Below are 22,226 nucleotides of genomic sequence, written 5' to 3' on the forward strand. Positions count from 1 at the left end.
TGTTTTTGTCTACATAATGCCAACACGTAGCCAAAGCTGGCCTGGAACTTTACTATCACAGCCTCCTAAGTGCTGAGACTAAGTGCCAAGAAACCCAGTTCCTTGAAAACTTTACTTTTAATATCTAAATTTTATACTATCAAAATATTCACTAGAAAGCATACTGGGGGACCGTGTATGGTGCTGAAAAGCATCTAATCCCAGCACTTTGAAGACGGGGGCAGGTAAAGCTCTGTGAGTTCCAGGCCAAGCAGCGTTACACAGTGAAACAGTACAAAACATACAATCCCAAAACATGTATTTCCTACATTACTGATTTTTTTTCTCTCAGTATACTTCTCCACAGGTTTCTAATCATAGGAATAAAAAGTAGAATTTTAAATTCAAAGGCCTGCAGACACTAAATTACCAACCCAACAAACTGAAAATTAAAGATCAATACAGCTACTGGCCAGAATTGTAACCATACTTTATAAAACCTAAATCACTCTACCTTTCAAATGGCTGGCTGCCTCTCAATTTACATTTTTTGGAAAGAAAGCTTATTAGCCTAAGTCTCTTAAGTGACTGCTAAATATCAGTAACACAAAAAATATATTAAAAGAAAGGTTATTTGGGGCCTGGAGAGATGGCTCAGGTTAAGAGCACTGGCTATTCTTCCAATGGTTCTGAGTTCAATTCCCAGTAACCACGTGGTGGTTCACAACCATCTGTAATGAGATCTGGTACCCTCTTCTGGTGTGTAGGCATACATTCAGGCAGAGTAGTGTATAAATAATAAATAAATCTTTTAAAAAAAAGTTATTTGGAGTTAAACAGGCTGTCAAATATGATCCAAAGCAATTTCCCATTTGCCAATATCAATTTCTAACTCCAAATCCAAAATACATACTAAGTAACACTAGCAAAACATAGGAATCTAAGCTTCCAGGGCTAAGTTAGGTAGGTAGGTAGTTAGGGCTATGGTAGGTAGGTAAGGCCAGAGACATTCTCAAGACTAATTCAAGTCTCTAATTTGAAACAAGCAGTTTTAGGGGGAACCTAAAGCAAATGCATAGCTCTTTCAGAAAACAGACTTAACTAGATGACTTTGGAAACAATCATGTGAGGATGTTCACTGAAGCAACTTTATCTACTAGAATGTAATGCACATGTCTTTCTAGAGATTATCTGTACTCCATCAAATACCATTAATTCTCACTATTTTGTTTTGCTTTCTAATACATGTGCTAGTCCTGGCTAGCCTGACTTAATAGGTAGACCAGGCTAGCCTCAGAGATCAACCTGCCTCTTCCTCCCAAATGCTGAGATTAAAGGCAAGCACCAAACAAACCCAGATCACCAATTAATTTTTCTTTTGTGTCTGGGTGTTTTAATGTGTATTCTTTTATATGTATACGTATGTCTGTACACCACTTGAATGCATAGTGCCCATGGAAGAAAGGCCAGAAAAGGGTGTCGGATACCATGGAACTGAAGTTACAGGCAGTTGTAAACTGCCATACATGAGCTGATAGCCAAGCAACGGTCCTCTGGAAGAGTAGCCAGTGCGGGGCTGGAGAGATAGCACAGTGGTTAGAAGCATTATATGCTCTTCCAAAGAACCCAGATTCAATTCCCAGCACCCACATGGCAGCTCACTACTGTCTGTAACCCCAATTCCAAGGGATCTCTGACATCTTCACACTAATGAAGATAAAATAAAATTAAATAAATTGTTTAAAAAAAAAAAAAAAGAGTAGCCAGTGTTAGTAACCTGAGCCACAAAGATTCTTGAATGCATGGTTAACAAACAAATATAGTTTGAAACAATCATACAGGTTTATCTCTAGGTAGACTTATTGCAGGGCAGAAAGGAAGCAGCAAGCAGGGCAAGAACAAACTGGATAGTTCAAATGAAATACAATTTTACTAAATACCAGTTTTTTTAAAAAAGTAGAAAGAAAAAAACTAATCTACAGATTTAAATACTTTCAACCAAGTTGGTTGACAAGGAACCTTTTTTCTATTTTTTAAAAGATTTATTTATTTATTGTATATACAGTATTCTGCCTACATGTACACCTGCACTCCAGAAAAGAGCACCAGATATCATTACAGATGGTTCTGAGCCACCATGTAGTTGCTGGGAATTGAACTCAGGACTTTAGGAAGAGCAGCCAGTGCTCTTAACCACTGAGGGATCTCTACTGACCCAAGGAACCTTTTCTTAAAATTCAAAATCAGGAAAAGTATTTCACTCCTTTCATACAAGTTCATGTTTCTATTTGACCCATTAAAACTTTTAATCTTGTTTTTTACCTCAACGGTCAGAGGAAACCAAGAGTTTACAACAAAACTACTACTATTACTTAGTAAATATTCATTCCATTATTAATTTAAAAGACATCTTCCTAGGTGATAGGGAGGGTACAACAGCAAAGTTTGTGAATTTATTTCCCCTTCTACTGAAAATCAGAGATGTGAAAGGTGGACAGAATGTGAGAATCAGACAGGGTGTGATGGTCTATGAGAGAAACAGAAAGTAATACTAGAGACCATGGTGGTGAGACAGTGTACACAGGAAGACAGTTAAAAACAAAACAATTAATAAATGATAAAGGGTTACTGTTGTATAATGTAGTTCTGAGCAGGAATGTTAACTGAAGATAACTTCAGGAAGTCCCTGAAACTGATCAAATTCCCCAACCAGAGAGTTCCTCTCAGATGGAAGAATGCTGAGCCACAAGAAGTCTCTTTGAGGAGAAAAGCTGAGAACAGACAGAAGCAGCCAGCTGAGCTGTCAAGAAAAGGTCAAGACCAGAACCACTTGGAAAGGGCACTCTCCAGCCTGCTGAGCTGCCTGCAGGCTGTGCAGTGGGCCAGGTTCCCAGTTTTTGTGAGCTGTCACCCATGTTGAAGTGGGCCTTGGTGATGCAGCTGTCTTGAGTCATTTCTGTTCCTGTAACCCCTCACCCATATTCCTGTAAGCAACGCCAATGAAATTCATTCGTTCCAAGTTGGACTTCGGTGGTATTCATAATTTGGTCTGTCATGAGTGTCCTATCTGGGGTGAAGACATATGTGTTGTATTTCTCCAGGAAAAGTTTCATCATACAACAGCTATATGAATCAAGGCCATGTTAATCAAAGGCCATAAATAAACAAAATTTTAAATTTAATGAGGAGCGTGGATGGGCACTAAAGACCAAAGACATAAAGTAATGATTAAAAAAAAAAAGCCTGTGGACTGGCTTGAGCAAGATGGCCCAACATGTGAAGGTGTCCCACAAAGCTTTACAACCTGTTTGATCCCTGGGAACCACATTGTAGAAAAGAACTTCCACTGAGTTGTCCAATACACACATTCACACCTACACACACAATAAAATAAAATTTTTTTCTTTAAAGGTCAATAAATGATTTAATAACATCTGGCTACTCCAAGCAATAAGGGTGGTGGTCTTGGGGTTCAGTCATATTACACAGGGACTAAGAAGCCACGCGGGGCTACATGAGGTCCTATTTCAAAAAGCAAAAACAAAACAGTACATGGTTTAGCAATTAAAGCACTTGCTGCTCTTGAAGACCTGGGTTCAGTTCCCAAGACACACATGATTGCTCACAACTACTTCTAACTCTAGTTCCAGGAGACTAGTAACCTCCTCTGGTTTCCACAGGAAATACATGCCCATAGTGGACATAAACACACATGCTCATTCACACACATATAAATAAAAATAAATCTCTACAAGCAAAATAAAACAAAAACCAAGATACACAATATAACAAAGCCTGAATACTATGTCAAATACAGGCTTTACTGTAAGGAAATACAAACCACTAAAATTGGGTCTGACAAATAGTAATTTTACCTTATAAATATATGCAGACTGTGTCAGTGAAATTACTCAAGTACTAGAAATCCAAAGAAAACAAAAACTAAGCAGGGGGAAATCTGTTTATAAAAAAAATACTTTTTGATTTTGATAATCTCATATCACCCAGACTGGCCTCAAATTTCCTGTATAACTGATAAGTTTGAGCTCCTGCCCCAACTGCCTTCACCTCCCAAGTGCTGGGAATGCACCATTGCAGCTAGCTTCAATCCTGTTTTTATGATATAAAAATATTCCAATTAAAGCTATACTCATGGGTTAGGGATGAGGCCCAGTGATAGAGTGCTTGCTTGTCCTACAGGAGCACTGGGCTCTACCATGTAAGTACTGAAAGGAAAAAAAAACAAAAGAGAACAGAACACTACATTCAGTTATGCAGAAAAAAAAGTTCAAGAACACAAGACCAAAATATCTATAGTAAAATACTTTAGGTGTGATAAAACTTAATTTCCTTTTCTACTTTGCTTAAATTTGAATTTTAAATTTTCCTTTAAAAAATATATATATAACACGCATAGGTTTTATAAAGGGGGACGAGAAGGCTCTACCTATATTGAGAAATGCTGAAAACTTGATGAGAGCAAAGGCTACTTTGCTTTTTTGGGAGAGGGGGAAAAGGAAGACAAAAAATGGACACAATATATACTTGGGTTTAGGATTTATTTTGTGAAGGAGACATAAATACATTACCACACAAAACACAAAAACCTCTTCTGTCCTCATTTAAAGTAACAAAATTAAAATAAAAAAATGGTCTGAATAAAGTCACCCCATACATGAAGTATTAAGACTTATTTTCATTCATTTTAAAATCCAATCTGTGTGCATCTAAAAGAGAGGGTAACTAATAAACATTGTGTAGGTTGAAATATATTTTATACTTACTTACAAAGCTGCCTTAATGAATTAGCTCTGATTGGAATAGTCTGTACAAGTGTTTTCTCTGGCAATTTAACCTTGTCCAGCCTCCCTTACTACCTTCATCCCAACCTGGAACAAGCAAACCAACAGTCATCCACCCACTGTGGGTAGATAAAAGACTTATCTACAAACTATAAAAATATACTCCTGTATAAGCCACAAGCACATATTACAATGATAATGATCTTGTGAGTCTCCATGTTAGATTTATGTACAATATGAAGTATTTATACTGACCAAACACACCTAGAATAGAAGATATCACATACCCCATTAGATGCTTTCTTCTTTGCTTTCCATTCATCCAACTGTGCCTTTGTCTTTGCATCAACTTTAACAAGTAGTTTCTTTTCTCCAATCTGAAGGTCATGCAATAATCTGAGAGCACGGAGGGTAGATTCAGGCTCTTTATACTCACAAAATCCAAAAGCTAGCAATAAAGAAGAATTTGTGAAATATTAAGGTACAAAAAAATGAAAAAAAACCAGAACAGCAAAACAAAGTGATTAAAGACAAGTTATGAGGGTACTGAAGTCATCACTTCAACCCTGCTCTTTAACCCTCTAATAACCATTTCACTTTTAACATCCATGAACCAATGGGGGAAGAGGGGACATTAAAAAAAAAAATCCATGGGAAAGGAGAAAAATTAAAATCCAACATATCATTATTTACTAAGAGCTAAAAAATAATAATTTAAGAAATTAAAAAAAAAAATCAAAGGACTGGAGATATTAAAAAAAAGTCAAAGGATTGGAGATACAGCTCTAAGCATGCAGACTTTTGCTAGAATATGGCAGGACACAGCTATAATTCCAATATTCAAAAGGCAGAAACAATGAGGGCTGGAGTATATCAAAAGAGCTGGGCGGTGGTGGCATAAACCTTTAATCCTAGCACTTGGGAGACAGAGGCAGGCAGGAGGCCAGGCCGTTCTACAGAATGAGTTCCAGGACAGCCAGAGCTACACAGAAAAGAAAAAGAAAGAAAGGAGGGGTGGGAGAGAAAGGAACACAAATTAAAGAGAGAATCTGTAGGGTACAAATCTAAAAGGTAGACAAAGTTAATAAACTGTAACTAGTATTAAAAAAATTTAAAAAAAGAAAAAATCTATAAGATAGACAAAGCAATAAACAAACAAACAAATAAATGAGCAGCAGGCAATTTGATAATCCTTCCTCTCTTCCTGAGCTCTAATCCGTCCACCTGGATCATATACCCTTACATTCAGACAAAAATAACCTTAAACACGTAAGAAACTAGTGGAGGAGCTGGAGAGATAACATAGCAGTTCATATATACATACATAGAGAACAAAGAATTCCAGGACCCTTCAGGCAGCAGGAAACCAGCTGTAACTCCAACTCTAAGGGAGCGAACAACTTTTTCCAACCTTGATGGGCACTGCACTAACATGCAGAAACCCACACAAATTACAGGCAGTTAATGATAAAAAGCCTTTTAAAAAAAGATACCACTGTGTTTGTCCAGCCTAGTATATAAAGAGGAAAGACCAAAAAATAAAAATTAAAAAAATTAAAAACCATTGAGTAATTTTAATTCTCCTCTTCTACCTCCTTTTCTGCTTCAACTTTTCAATCTTCTAATCCCAAATCTCAGCCAAAACTTTCAATTGTCCTTTAATACATTCTAATAAAATGAAAGTAAAACATAGTAACATATACAAACAGGTTAAGGTGGTAGCAATAAAGAAAATATGCATACCTTGAAGTTTTCCAGAAGCACCTTGTACTCTCTTCCAGCTCAACACCAAACCACATTTCTTAAAAAGAAATTTAAGAATTTACTATTTTAGAAAAAGGCAGTTTCAAGACAAGTTAAGATCACAGTTTTAGGCTACAGAGTACGGAAGCTCACACCTGTAATCCAAGAGGCTAAGGTAGGATTACAAGTTTGAGGGAAGCCTGGGTCACAATTTGAGACCCTGTCTCAAAATAATACCACAACCACCAATATAGGGGAAAAAACAAAATAAAATGTTTCAGATCACACTAGCAACTAAGTTTGTTAAAATTATGCCAAGTCTCACATAAGCATGAAATACGTAACAAACTGTCTTAAAGAAAGCATAAAGCCTTAGCTGGCAGTAGTGACGTAGGCCTATAATCACAGCACTAAGTTGGCACATACAAGCAGATCTCTGAATTCAGAATCAGCTTGGTTTGTTCTAGGACAACCAGGGCTCCAAAGAGAAACCCTGTCTAAGGAAAAAAGTTCATCTACGCTTTACTAAGTACTCATATAAAATCACAACAACCAAACCACAGATTGCTCATAAGGAAAATGTACTCTTATTATGGTGAGGTTTTTTTTGATCACTTTAAGTAATTCAGTATTACTAAAAATGGGAATAGACCCCATGAAAGACTTGGGTGTAAAAAAAGAAATGTGTACTATGAATCTATGCAAATAATAAAGTTCAAGCTCTGAGAAATGTTTAGGAAAGATCTAGGTTTATGCGAGGGAAATGAGCTAAATTAACTAATTAATTAAAAGAGGCATGTTATTAAATGAGATGTGAATTCATTACTTACATCATAAAGTAGAAACAAAAAGCAGCTATTATGGGCATTATTGAGAAGGCTGACCACAAAAACATATATGTAACAGGTTTTAAATGCAGCATTATGATTATGTGTAAGGACAATGTCAATTTGCTCTCAAAAATAATTTGGGGCTGGAGAGATGGCTCAGAGGTTAAGAGCACTGGCTACTTCCAGAGGTCCTGAGTTCAATTCCCAGCAACATATGGTGGCTCACAACCATCTATAGTGAGATCTGCTGCCCTGCCCTCTTCTGGTATGCAGGTGTACATGCAGGCAGAACATTGTATACATAATAAATAAACCTATTTTAAAAATATGTTGCATTCAAAAGTGAGTATATCACAACTCATCCATAAATATTTAGGAGATATGAAATATGCATATATTTTTTAAATATTTATTTATTTATTATGTATACAACGTTGTCTGCATGTACAGCTGCACACCAGAAGAGGACAGAAGAGGATCTCATTATAGATGATTGTGAGCCACCATGTGGTTGCTGGGAATTGAACTCATGATCTCTGGAAGAGCAGACATTGCTCTTAACCTCTGAGCCATCTCTTCAGCTCCAAAATATGCATATTTAAGAGACACAATTGATACGTTCACTGATGAGTCAAAGTCAAAGAGTACTGATGTGCTCACTGCACTGCTCTTTTCTACAGACTTTTAATTTTTTTATAAAAATGTCAAGAAAAAAGTAATGGAGAAGTGAAGCATGCTGCACAGGCTTTAGTCTCAACCATCTGGGAGGGAGAAATTCCCAAGTTTGAGGCCAGCCTGGACTTGAGATCCTGTCACCGAAACAAAACAAACAAAAGGAAAAAAAGCTATTCAGTGTTTAAGTCTGAAATTTTTAAAAAACAGAAAATAAACAGTTTAACTTACAGCTAAGAGCTGTCGTATAAGCATGTCTGAAGCCTTCTCAGAAATGTTCCCAACAAAAACTGTAGTAGTAGGACCACAATTTTCATCATTTTCTTTTAATTTTAAGCCTGGATGATCCTTTCTTGCTCCCAAATGCTTCCCAACCATGGACACTGTAGGTACTAGAACCTATGATAAAGAAAGGGAAAAAAAATTATCTGGCAATTATGACATTATGCTAAAAATATCAGCTTTAAAGTATAAATATATAGCATACCATTAAAGACCCTAAAGCATGCAGTATGTTTCATTAATGCAAATTTATTCTTCACAAATGAATTTCAATTGTTAATTACTTTAAAAAAAAATGTCAAGCTTTCATTTGAGTTTTTAAATCTTCAAAACACAAAACATTTGAGATTATTCAAAACAGCTAGTAATTATATCACAATTTTACTAAGTAAATTTTACTCAGCAAATTCATTATTCGTGTAAATCTTGTAGCACAATATGGAAATTAAGCACTGCAACACTTTTGCTTTTTATAAAGTTCTTAGTGTTATTAGCTTATTTTCACTTTAAACTTGTAACTCCCACACACAGGAGAAGAAATCTATGTACTTTACAGTGAATTCATTACAAACTAAGTAGGCACAGAGTAAACTGGAAACTGGTAAAGTTGCTCCAAAGCCCAATTCCACCTTTCCCTATTCTGCAATACAAAGGAAAGTGTCATTTGGAGGCTTCCAAAGTAGCCCAACTTGGCCAGGTAAGGTGGTTCACACCTTTAATCCTAGGGAAACAAGATGCTTGTGGATCTCTACTGCATTCAAGGTGAACCTGGTTTACAGTGAATTCCAGGCCAGCCACAACTAAAAAGTGACACACTGTCCCAAAAAGACAAAAGCAATTAAACAAAAATAAATAAATAAATAAATAGCCCAACTACTTGGGAGGTTTAGGTCTTATTGTAAAACGTATATCACTGAAGGTGGGCTTTGAGAGTTAAGATTCCCAACCTTTTGAGTTCACTCTCCTTTCTGCCTATAGTTTCAGAATTGAGCTGTGTTCTTTTTCCTGTCATCATTTCCACACTGGGTCATGATTTCCTGCATTCTGGCTGTAGTCCCTCTAGAACATTAAGCCCAAGTCAAGACTTCCTATCAACCACCTTCTTCCTGGTATTTTGTTATAGCAATAGAAAAGTAAATAATACAGTGCTCTTACAGAGGACCCACATTCAGTTCAAAACTACATTAGGTGGCTCAAAACCACCTTTAATGCTAGTTCCAGGGGAACCAACACCTTCTAGCCTCCAAAAACCCTGCATGCAACTGACAAGGACAACACCTACATGCATATACACTTTTTAAGTTATCTAAGCTTACCAAAGTTTTACATTTCAAAAAGTCTTAGCCTTATCCTAAATCTTAATGTTCCCTTTGTATTTATTTACAGGGCTGAGATAGCATACTCAACTTAGCAGAGTACTTCCTATAAACAGGCATCAAATTCCGAGGTCATCCTTAGCTACAAAGTAAATCCAAGGCTAGCCAGGGAGAGAAGATGAGAGCCTGTCTCAAAAAAAAAAAAAAAAAAGAAAAAAGAAAAAAGAAAAAGAAAAAGAAAAATTATACTTACAGTTGGAGCAGGAGCCATAATACTCATTGGTACAGGAATCATTGGTGTCCCTAAGAGGGAAAAAGAATACCATATTTTAAGAATACAATTAAAAAAGAATTACAGGGCTGGAGATGTTGCAACCCACTAAGGTATTTGTTTCACAAGTGTAAGGATGAGTTCAATGCACAGCATCCACATGAAATGAAAGGCTTAGAAACAGTGCTTTATAATCCCAACAAGAGGACATGATATTGAGATTTTCATTTTCTAATAACAGGGACAACATATAGACAAGAGGATTCCCAGAGATCACTTGGCAGCCATCGTAGCCCAAACAGGAGACCTGGGTTCCAGTAAAAAAATCTGGCATCAACAGAGGGAGCTGGAGAGATGGTTCAGTAGATTGCCAAAACTGACAATCTGAGTTCAATCCCTGAAACCCACATGGTGCAAAGAGAGAGCCAACTGCTACTAGCTATCCTTTGATCTCTATAGCATATCCTTGTGTTTGCACATTAACACATGCATGCATGTATGTGCACATGTGCGGGCGCACATACACAATAGTAATAATAATGGGGGAAAATCAAAAGGCCCTATGGTTTGATAGTTAAGGCTACAAAGAAAAGAACTTACAAGAAAATATTCAGAGCTAGGCAAGCTGAGGAACATATATATGCAACCCCACAGTTAGGAGGTAGGGCAGGAAGATCAGCCATGCTTGATTACACAGCAAGTTCCAGACCATCCTAGGCTACCTGAAAGGCTGCTTCACACCTCTGTCCCCGTTGGGGGGGGAGGTACATATAACACTAAGAAGTGTAGCTGTGCACTGCAGGCCTGTAATTCCAGCACTTGGAGAGGCAGAGGCAGGCAGATCTCTGTGAGTTCAAGGCCAGCCTGGTCTAAAAAAAAATATGAGTCCAGGACAGCCAAGGCTACATAGAGAAAACAAATGAAAAAAAAAAACAAAAAAAAAAAACCTAAGAAGTGAAATTTGGGGTGTGGTGACAATCACCTGTAATCTTATCACTTGTGAGGCTGAGGCAAGAGGATAACCATGAGTTCAAGATTTGTCTGGGCTACACAGCTCCAAGCCAGCTGTCTCAAAAAAAAAAAACAAAAAAGAAAAACAAAAAGATTAAAATATATATATACTTTAAGGTCTAAAATATTTATACATATTCTAACCAGTTATACCATGCATTTTAAAATATTCGGAAAGAGAAATCAACTATCACTTTGTTTCCCTTTGGCAGTAACAGACTAACAACAATACTGGCTGTTGTATATGTAGCCATGTCAGGGAAATTTCACTGCTAACTGGAGTGAGAACTTTAGTTTCTTTAGAAATAAGCACAGAAATGTTACGAGTGTTTACGTTTTAATCCCAGGTGTGGGAATATGAAGCTGCTTTACAGCAGATGAGTATGATTTCCTAGCATGAGGCAAATGCTGGAGGCCCCAAGAGTCTGGATGGGTTATTGTTGGTTGCAGTTTAAGTAGTCCTGCGCAATGAAGAAATTAGATATCCTCACAGCAAAGATCAAACTTGCCCCAAGGAACTCAATGCCCCTTAGGAAGTAATGTACTTCCCCTTAGGAAGTAACAATGAACCTCTTCCAGCTCCTGACTTTATTCAGGGATCTTTCCTTTCTTCTCTATCTTTTTTTCTCTCTTATCTAGTGATAGGGGTTGAAAGGGTGAAAGAAAGAACAGACCACAAAATAGCTAACACTACAGCTTTTCTTTATTTTAAAAATTTTGGAACCTTATAAATACAGCACCTTTAAATATTCATAATTTTTAAGGAATTTCCAACTTGAGTCTGAAACTCAGCCACAAATACAAATCAGCACCTTTAAATACTTATGAGTCTGATATTCAGCCACTAATACAAATCTATTGTCAAACCAGGTGTGGTAATCCCAGCACTCAAGAACCTGAAGGACAACTGAGAAGTGGAGGTGCACCTGGGCAGCACAGACTATCTTCAAACGATATAGAAAAATCAGACTTTGTGGCAAACATCTTTGATTCTAGGACCGAAGCAGGCAGAGGCAGGAGGATCTTTGTGGGTTCAAGACCAGCCTGATCTATAAATCGAGTTACAGCCAGACTACCCAAAAAAGCCCTGTCAAACCCTACCCCATCCCCACAAAAGAAAAACCAGACAACCATTTTCACAGTAAAACTACCTACCATATCTTTACTAATAAATCACATATGTATCATGTTCCAAAGGTAATCACAATGACAAAGATACAGGCTTATAAAAAGAAAATGTGATCAAACTTACCTGGAGGTACAGGTGGAGGAAAGCCAGGAAACTGTGGGGGTGGGATCCCCGGAGGGAGTGCTGGAATTCCCATGGGAGGGCGATTCAAATGAGGGGGAAAAGACATTCTGACTGCACCAGTCTAAAGAAAAAAAAATAACAGATCGTTTTATTTGAAACCTTTCCAATTTGATATGCCTATATTGTTGACCTTCATTTTTAGAGTATCTGCAAAATTCTAAAGTTTTCTTACCCAAAGGAGTTGGCAAAGACCCTCTTTTCTCTGTCTGTCCATTGAGAATTTTTTAAAACTTAGATCTTTTCTAAAATAAGTTCCCAAAATGTACACGAACTAAGTTCAGGATAGACTCCTACAATCATGTGGGAATACATATAAAGGAAGAAAAAAATTTTGAGGTTCAGTTAATATCAAAAAATTAAATGCCAAACACAATGAATCTTTTAAAACAAACTCAGAATCCAGGAGGGTAGCTAATTTTGTAAGTGTTTTGATACATTCATGTTTAACCCAACAGCTTTCTGAAAACTAAACTAACAAGGTTAACAGTATTTGAGGACTCAGCTAGTTCTTCAAAGACAAACGTGTCTTGTCATTAAGTTATAAACTGAGGGGGGAAGAGGGCATAGTGCTATCAGGTCACATAGTAACTGCTCTAAGATAAAAAGAGCCCACAATTTGTAATAAAGTTAATAGTTTTCTTTTTGGCCACAAGGACCTTATGTAGTCAAAGCTGGCCTTAAATACTATATAGCTGATGACAACTGTGAACATTATTTCAAGTACTGAGATTACAGGTGTATACCACCATATCCAGTTTAAGACATTTTTCTTAAAGCAAACCTCTAGCCAGGCCTGGTGGCACAAGCCTGTAATCCCAATCCCAGAGGTAGAAGCAGAAGAATCTTGAGTATGCTAGGACTTGTCTCAAAAATCCATGGTCTGGGATGGGCAAGGAGGCACACATCTTTAATCCCACCACTGGGGAGACAGAGGAAAGACAACATTGTCTACATAGTCAAGCCTGCCAGGGCTACAAGGTGAGACACTGTCTCAAAAAAGAAAAAAAAAAAAAAAAAAAAAAAAAGCTGAAATAAGTTGGAGATTGAATTCAGTAGAATTAGTTTTGGGTTTGTTTTTTTGTTTTGTTTTGTTTTTGTTTTTGTTTTTCACTAAGCAGCAAACCACTAGCAAAAATTCTTCCACCTATAGCATTAAATCCCATATTCTGTAACTGAGAAAGCTCAGAACTGTTAAACATATTTTTCAAGCAAGGAATGGTGGCACATGACTGTAATCTCTAAAGTTCAGAGGTGGAGGCAGAAGATCCATCAATTAATTCAAGGCCAGATTTCTATGTAACAATGCTGTTGGGTTTGAGACCAGCCTGGACTACATAAGACCCTATCTCAAAAGCATGTCATTTTAGTCGTAGTTGAGTGTATATATTTGGTTTTCAGCTTAAGACATTCAGCATGACCCAGACAGGCCTCAAACCCAACATTCTCAGCCTTTCAGTATTAGGATTTTAAGACTGTACCACCATGCCTGCCTGTTTTTAACTTACCCTTCAGTGGCCAAAATTTTAAAAATGTGCTTTCTCTCACTCAACATATCCCACCACTTTACTGTTTTCTACATATCTTTTATGTACAAATATTTAACAATTTTTGCTTTGTTATAATGTACTCATACTACACTGTTACCTGTATGTATATCACCTTCAATGTCAGTGACATCTCTTCACATCAGTTCTTATCTTTAAAACACAGTAAATTACAATACAGAAACACCTCAGCTTTTCAATCCTTTGAAGAACACTGAACATTCTTGGATATTTAATTTTATCTTTGCAAATATTTAGGGTTTTATTTAATTCCATTTATTCATTTGTGTGAGTTTATGTGTTTGTGTATGCTTGTGGCATGTATGGAAGTCAGAGCAGAAGCCACAGGAGTCAACTTTCCCCCCCTTCTATCATCTGGGTCTTGAGGACCGAGTTTGGGCTGTCAGGCATAGCAGCAAGCACACCTTTACCTACTGAGCCATTCTGTAATACAGATTATCACTGTTTGCATCCAACTCTAGTACTAAATCATTCCCCCAAAACTAATGTAAATATTTATATTAACAGTGTATTTATTAATTAATAAATTAATTTATTAATTTATATCCTTTTCTTGTTTTACAATAAACCAATTAACTTATAAGAATCTGTTAAAAACAAAACAAAAAAAACCTAAACCCCTTATTTCAGTTTGGCTCCCCAATCCCTAAAAGTTGACTATCTTTTTACCTGTTAATAAGAATTTTTTATCAGAGAAACATTTCTGTATGCTCATTAATTACTGCTTTTTACACTGTTCCTCTGACTTTTTAAATAGTCTCTTAGGGCTGATGAAATGGATCAGTAGGTAAAGACACTTGCAACCAAGCCCGACAGCCTAAATTCCATACCTGGGATCCAGACAGTCGAAAGAGAGAACTGACTCCCATGAGCTGTCCTCTGACTCCCACACATGTACCATTGAACACATGCCCCAAAATAAGTAAATAGAAATGTAACTTTAAAAATAGTTTTTAAAATACTTTGCCAGCGGTGGTGGATCCCAGCACTCAGGAGGCCATGGCAGGTGGATCTCTCTGAGTTTGAGACCAGCCTGGTCTATAGAGTAAGTTCCAGGACAGCCAAGGCAACGCAGAGAAATTCTGTCTTAAAAAATAAATAACAAAATAATAATAATTAAAAAAATACTCTATAAAACTTAAACTTTGGTTTTAGAAACCAGTTCTAAGTCACAAGTAAAACTGTCAGACTGATTCCTATATTAGCAAAAAGATGCTAGAAAAGCCTTAAAAAACTTAAGCGTCAGTATATCTAACAAAGGAAATACGTAAGTTTATAAGACATGCATTCAATTTCTGTATGTTGCTTGCTTTGTAGTTTTTTTGTAATTAGTACCTTTAAAATTACATTAAATAATGGGTTTCAATTATAGCATCTTCATACATGTGCTATTATACTCTGTTCTCACTTGTTCCTCTTCCCCATTGAGTTTTTAAATAATCTGTATTACAAATGTTCTGCATGGAAAGGAGCAGGAAGGTGTGTCTTTTAAAACAGAAGGCTACTGTCCTACTTACAGAAGCTCTTGTATTATAATAATACTCTATCTCAGCACTTTCTTAGGAAGGCAGTTGGTATAGTACCTGTTGAATAAATAAATTAATTAATGAACAGTAAACAATGTCTGAGGACTAATTGACAAATTGATTAAACAGCTACTACATTATCAACAACAGTCCAATGCCTAATTTCACAATGGTATAAACTTGGGCCATGGATTCACTTTTAGAGCCAGTTCTCTCCCACCAGTATTAGATATAAACAGTACTTTTAAAGCTACATTCTTAGGATTAGTTATATTTTATAGTTTTATTAAAGGTTAATTAACCGAATACATTTTAGTTTTACCAATGTAATTATTGCATACATTACTAATTTTCCTATGAAATACCTCTCTTATTTAAAGTTGTTCAAAACTCAACATGGACTGGACTTCAAGGTGAAAAATATTATAGTCAATGGTCAACATTTATGAACAGTACCCTTTTCCTTTAAGATAATGGTCCCTTAAGAAATTCCAAAAAACACCTCCTGATGACTTTGACAATATAAATGTTCACTTTAAACATTGAGTATCAACAGCTTTATGCTTTGTTATGTGAAATGAAAATACAATCACAGCAAGGTGTACCAGATCTTATTTTTAAAATAAATTTAAATTTAATAATAAATTATATTTTCCTCTAAGTTTTAAGGACATTGGAAGTTAGTAGCTTTTATAGAAAAATAATGCAAAAGAAAGTTCCAATGATCAGGCAAAGATCTGAACAAGGCTGAGGCAGGAAGCCCTATTTATATTAGCGGCAAAAGCCTTCCAAGCAAAGGAAATACAGAGACTAAGGTAGACAGGCCTCTGAGGGAAGACCAGCAGGATCTGCTGTATGTCTAGAGAATAATCAACACTGAGAGTCAGATAAAAACTAAGCATTTACTGGGGAAGAGACGTGTTCAAAGAGGATAGGGCTTTGTAGTGTACTGTAAAGGTTTGACTGCTACTTTAAATGAGATCGAACACATCTTGAAAGGTTTCTGACTTAACATAATCATTGTCACCCTGTTAAATCTGGAAGGAAACAAAATGGAAGCAAAAAATAAAAAACTACTACAGTAATACAAAAAAGGGATTGTGCCCAAAGTAGGTGGGAATGATCAAAGTAGTAGTTAACAATTTGCTGGGTTCTAGACATACTTTTAAGATAGCCAAAAGAATTTCCTGAAGGTTATGTTAAGATATTAGATGCAATTATTCATACTGAAATTATTTTAATACTATTTATTAGAAATGGCTTTTGTAAATTTTACTTATTTTAGGGGTCTGGGGACTGCTGATTTTTGTTTTTCAAAACAGGGTCACTTCTATGTAGTTCTGGCTGTCCTAGAACTCACTATGTAGATCAGACTGGCCTAAACAATCTTCCTGTCCCTGCCTCCCAGGTTCTGGGATTAAAGGCATGAGCCACCACCACCACTAGGCTGGTTCAAAGTATTTTTATTTGTTAAATATGAAGCTTTCTGTGCCAAAATAACAAGCATTTGTGATTTAATATTCCCAATCTCTATCTAGTTTAATGGTGGTCACACAATTCTATTTGTCAAGACTCACTGGAATTAAAAATGGATATTATGCATAATTTATATATGTGTATTTAGTAAAAAAAAAAAAAAAAAACAGACCTAAAAATATTTATACTCTTCAACTCTACTCTCTTACTTTTTTCTATTTTTCAGCCCATTCTTTCTTTATTATTCCTGGGACTGCCACAGGTATGCAGTCCCCCACTGCATACTTATCCAGACAAAAACAAATGTCACCAGGGAGTGAGTGGTTAGCTCACTCAGGAGGACACTATGCACCGAATTTCTGATCCAGAAAGAATGAACTAAAAGATTCCCCTCAGCAAACAGCAATTATGTTGCAAGTTCTCTGAAAACATTTGCATTAGTTAAGAAATGGTGAGATTTTTGTTTTCTCTATAGCCTTGGCTGTCCTGGACTCACTTCTTAGACTAGGCTGTCCTTGAACTCAAGAGATCTGACTGCCTCAACCTCCCCGGGAGTGCTGGGATTACAGGCATGAACCATCTCGCCTGGCAAAGAAAGAAATCTTAAATTACTATATAAACCTTTACAACTAGTCTAGTAGCTCCACAATGAATGTAAATGACTATTAATTTAACACTGTCTCTCAACCTGCTTACAGCCTATATAGCACTAGGGACTGATGACTGCACTTTAGAAAAATCACTTCACTAACTGAATTTACACAGAATTGTATGCTGCAAAAACCATTCCTTTAAAAAAAAGTTCTGTGCCCAAATGAAAATGTTGAAAAGAAACTTTTTTTTAATAGCAAAACTTTTTAGCAGGTTGGGACATAGCTCAGGCATTGAGCTCTTGTCTACACAGTCTAGGCCATCACCAGCATTGCACAGAAACATTAGATGTCAAGAGAAAGGGAAAGGGATACTAAAGTGTTCTGAATCTCCCAAAGATAAGTATATCTTTTTCTCAGAAATTTTCACTTTCATTGAAATAAAAAGCAGCACCACCCATACAGACTAGCAATACCACAAACTAAGGAAGAATAATCACTGACCTTTCTAAAACCAGTATTTTTAAAAGAACAGTTATCAACTTAGGACAACTACTAAGATCTAAGGTCCGAAGATTACAAATACTGTGCCAATGTTAATTTCCTGATTGTGATCACTGTACATTATTCAGTGATAAAAAAGGAATTTCCTAGAGCTTTCAGGAAATACACTCTATTTGAGGGTATACAAACATCACACCTGCATCTTAGCAGTAAGATGTGTCAACAGGAAACTATGGAGAGGAGAAATGAACAAAAGCAAATTGGCAAAAATGTTAACATCTAAGGAACCTCAGAGTTAGGATGGTTAAGAAGTCACTGTACTATTTTGGTAACTGTACTGTTTTGTCAAAGTAAAAAGATAAAAAAACAACACAATACCATGAGTTCTAGGTCAGCCTGGACTACATAATGTGTTCTAGCCAGCCGGGAATAACAGCAATACTAACAATTCTTATTTTCTCCAAATACTTAAAAAAAAAAAAAAAAAAAGTAAAAGTTTCAGGTACAAAAAGGGCTAGAGAGATGTTTCAGTGGTTAAGAGCACTGACTACTCTGCCAAAGGACCTAGCTTCAATTGCCGGCACCCACAAGGCAGCACACAACTCTCTGTAACGCCAAGATCTGACATGACAAAAAACACTAATGCCCATAAAAATAAACAAAGAGAAAGTATAAAAAGAAGCTAAGCTTGGGAACATGCCTATAATCCCAGCACTGAGGAGGCCAGGGGAGGAGAAGCTTGAGTTTGAGACCGGCTTGGGCTATTTACTGATGATATCCTGTATCAAAAAACCTAAAATACAAAGATATTCAAGAGGCTTTTAGAAAGAAATCAAAATCCTTGAGTAATGTGAATGGTAGTTATAAGTCAAAGATTTTAAAAAGGTCTATAGAGCTGTAACTCAAAGGAACAGAACCTGCCTAAGTCCAGGGCCCTGGATTTGCTCCCAGCATCAAACAGCAAATAAGTAACGACATTAACTCTCAAAACATGCTTAAGACCAGGCATGGTGGTACACACCTTTAACGCCAGCACCTGTAAGGCAGAGGTAGGAGGATCTGTGAGTTGGAAGACAACTTGGTCTACAGAGCAAGTTCAGGACAGCCAGCGCTGCCTAGAAAGATCACATCTCAAAAAAAGCTTTTTTTTTTTTTTTAAGAATAAAAAAATATAAAGAATAGTTCAAGGTAATGATTACTTTTAACAATGCTAGTAATTTAACGTTATCTTTTTTCCAAAGTTATAAAAACAATTTTCCTCATACATAAATACAGAAAATAAACTGAAAATTTTTCTGTGGCTAAATAATTTCTGACCACCTCTGAAGTCATTACTCAACATTAATATCATTAGCATGTACAAAGTGTGTATGTTATCTCCATCCAGAGACTCAACACTGCAATAAAAAGATAATCACAAAATAAAAATATTTAACCAAAAGTATTAATATACAATGCCTAAATGCAAGACAACAAAACATTCCCCTTGCAGTTTCTGGTATCCTACCAAAAGAAAGGAAAAAGATAGCTCAGACGTTACTAGCACTTGCTACTCTTCCAGAGGTCCTGGGTTTGATTCCCAGAAGCCATATGGTGTTTCACAGCCATTTTTAATTCCAGTTTTACGGGATCCTTCTCTGGCCTCTGGTTACAAACGTGGTGTACAAACATACAGGGAGGCAAAACACCCATACACATTAATTAAAAAAAAAAAAAAAATAAGGAAACAAAAAATACTTTTGTGACACCTTCCTCATACACAAATTAAAAAAGGAAAAGGTAATCCCAAAATGATCTGATGTCAACATTTTTAGTTACTTCTATTTGCAAAAGTCTTCAATATCCTTTTTACTTGCTGTACAATTGTTACTGTCTTCATTGGTAAAGAAACTAATATGTTCTGGGGGAACACGGAGTGGGGTGGAGATAACAGTTCCACACACTGTCCTGAAATTACCAATTCAAAGGCTTTCACTCTACCACAAGGTCTCAATTCCCTAACATACTAATGAGAAAGAAAGGAACTTTTAAGTACTAAAGTCTACTCTGATCACACAGAAAGAATTGTAAGAAAAGTCTCTCAAACTTCTGACTCTGAAAATTCTGAAGTAAGATCATTTATTAGTATAAACCATCATGTTATACAAATATTTTAGGGAGCATTTTACATACATTTTTTTCAGTCCCCAAATCCAATCTGTGAAGTGGATCACAATAACTCTCATTTTACAAATGAAGAAAATCAAGACTTAAAAAAGCTTAATACGAAGAGCACATTGCTTGAGTCACAAAAACTGAGCAAAGGAAAGCCTTTTGAGACCTCTGAATGTTTTTGGAATTATTTTTTAATTAAAGGTCTCACAAAATTATATTTGGAGTATGTATCAATCTTTCCTAATTCTTTATACAGGCTTAAAAGAATCAATGGTACACAGCGACCCTCTTGTGAAATCAAGAGATTTTTAAATTGAAGTAAGGGGAGGGTGTTCGCAGACAATACAATAAACTGTTTATACAACACTGCCTGCTCCCTAATACACGAAATCAATTCTAAAGCACTATGATACAAGAGAACCACAATCTCCCCCCCCCCTTCTTTTGGTCTGCCTTACTCTGCCCTGTATCAAAATGTCATTTCCACGTCAATATAAACCTATTATTACATAACTTCAAGATCTTCCTACTCCATTTCGGAAAACCGTACTTAAAAATCAATACGGAAAACAAAAGGACGGTAATACGTTTTAATACGAAGGCTTGTGCTGCATAGAATGAATGGACATAGCTTAAGAGCTATACCCATCCTTCCAAACGGAAGGGGGACACGACGGTGACACTCATCACGATCTTCAACAAGCCGGAAAGGTGCTTTTAAAAAAAAAAAAAAAAAAGTGGACACTCGCTAAATTCAAGGAGGGGTGGGGCCCGTTCTTTTGGCGGCTGGCACTAGACGGCCAGAGTGAAGAAATCCGTTGGTGGCACAGCACCTCGCTCGGAGAGTGGGCGCAGGCCAGTTTAAAGGCGCAGCCCGGAGGCCCTCGAGTCCTCGGCCCCGGAAATCCACCGAGGGGTGGACCGGGAGGCCCGAGGAGAAAAGGGCCTCCAGGAGCCGGCCTCCTGGCCGAGCGGGCCTATCGGGGTTCTAACACGGAGCCCCGTCAGGGCCGAGGCGACACTCCCAAACGGAATGTGAAGCAACAGAGAAAGTGGGCGACAAAAATTCACGAAGGAACGCTCGGGACGTGGGCCCGGCCTCCGCGGGCTCCCGGCCCCACTGGTTTTCGAGGCCTTTGGAGGAGCAGAAAGGCCCCAAGCCTCGTGCCCGTCCCCTCCCCCCCCCCCCCCCTTCACCCCCACCCCACTCGGCCCTCCTCAGCCACCCTGGCTTCTCCTCCTCCTCCTCCTCCTCCTCCTCCTCCTCCCGCAGCCGAGGTACCCGGTCGACCGGTTTTCCTCACGCGTTCGGAAGCGTGAACTCACCCGCCGCTGAGAAAACGGTACTGTCTTCGCGGCCTCTGGGCGTCAGGCTACGAGTGGGCTCCACCGGTTCGAGGATTCTGCGTGCCGCCGGACTGAGAGACTGGTTCCGAAGCGCCTACTCGCATAGGCCGCAAACACAGCCGCGCTGCGCGGGGAGCTTCTGGAGGTCTTCCTCTTGCCCGGCGTGCACTACGCCTGGAGGCGTGGACAGAGGGAAAAACCATAGAGATCACACATAGATAGTCCCCGCTGTCGCCTCTGACTCACGACGCACAGAAGGGTGATCATAGAGAAGGAGCGCCGCGTGGGCCTAGAGAGGCTCAAACTGTAAATTACGACCCACCCTGCCATTTTTGATTGGAGCCGATTGAATCTTATGACTGAGAGACGCCATCTTGAGGTCAAGGTTCCGGTTGGTTACCCGTGCGGGGCTTGTTACAGGATTTCTCACTTTTTGGTAGTTGGTTTTCCAGGAATTAGAACCTTGGTCTCCTGATGCTTTGAGGTTCGATGAACTGATATCTGGGCGGGACCGAAAACCTGAATAGAAAGTCCAAATGGTCATTTGTCCTTCGAAAAGAACTGCTCACATCAAGAAATAACTTGGCAACGGCTGTGTTGGGTTTTTTGGACTTTGTGTGTGTGTACACGCACTACAACTTTAGGCGAGGTAATAGGTTAGAAACATAACTAGATGTTTGGTAGCTTCAAAAACCTGTAAAGTTGCTACAACTTTCTTTAGTGCACGAATGATTTTTAAAAATAATGAAAATGAATACTCAAAAATTAGTCGGTTATTCAATCTATGGACTTTATAAGTAGTATTTACTGTTTTGTTTCTTGCTACGCAGAAGGATCATAATTTGT

The 22,226-nt window shown here is 37.6% G+C and overlaps 1 protein-coding gene across 4 annotated transcripts in view; it reads right to left on the reverse strand.

Annotated features, from left to right (window-relative positions):
• Rbm25 (RNA binding motif protein 25) overlaps positions 1-21,692 on the reverse strand; it is a 44,166-nt gene extending 22,474 nt beyond the window's left edge. Inside the window, exons 1-8 of one of the 4 annotated variants that reach the window (XM_055593269.1) lie at positions 21,360-21,692; positions 15,301-15,366; positions 12,391-12,508; positions 12,159-12,279; positions 9,878-9,927; positions 8,258-8,425; positions 6,525-6,582; positions 5,069-5,229 (exon numbers count right to left, since the gene is read on the reverse strand). In XM_055593269.1, the coding sequence (XP_055449244.1) occupies positions 5,069-5,229; positions 6,525-6,582; positions 8,258-8,425; positions 9,878-9,927; positions 12,159-12,279; positions 12,391-12,432 (600 nt within the window). In that variant the 5' untranslated portion in view covers positions 12,433-12,508; positions 15,301-15,366; positions 21,360-21,692. The remainder of the gene's footprint in view (positions 1-5,068; positions 5,230-6,524; positions 6,583-8,257; positions 8,426-9,877; positions 9,928-12,158; positions 12,280-12,390; positions 12,509-15,300; positions 15,367-21,359) is intronic. The other 3 variants (XM_055593270.1, XM_055593272.1, XM_055593271.1) reach the window with 3 other exon arrangements.
• Between the last annotated feature and the right edge of the window lie 534 nt (positions 21,693-22,226).

This window comes from Psammomys obesus, unplaced genomic scaffold, assembly GCF_907164565.1.
Source record: "Psammomys obesus unplaced genomic scaffold, mPsaObe1.curated_primary_1811, whole genome shotgun sequence".
Lineage (NCBI taxonomy): Eukaryota > Metazoa > Chordata > Mammalia > Rodentia > Muridae > Psammomys > Psammomys obesus.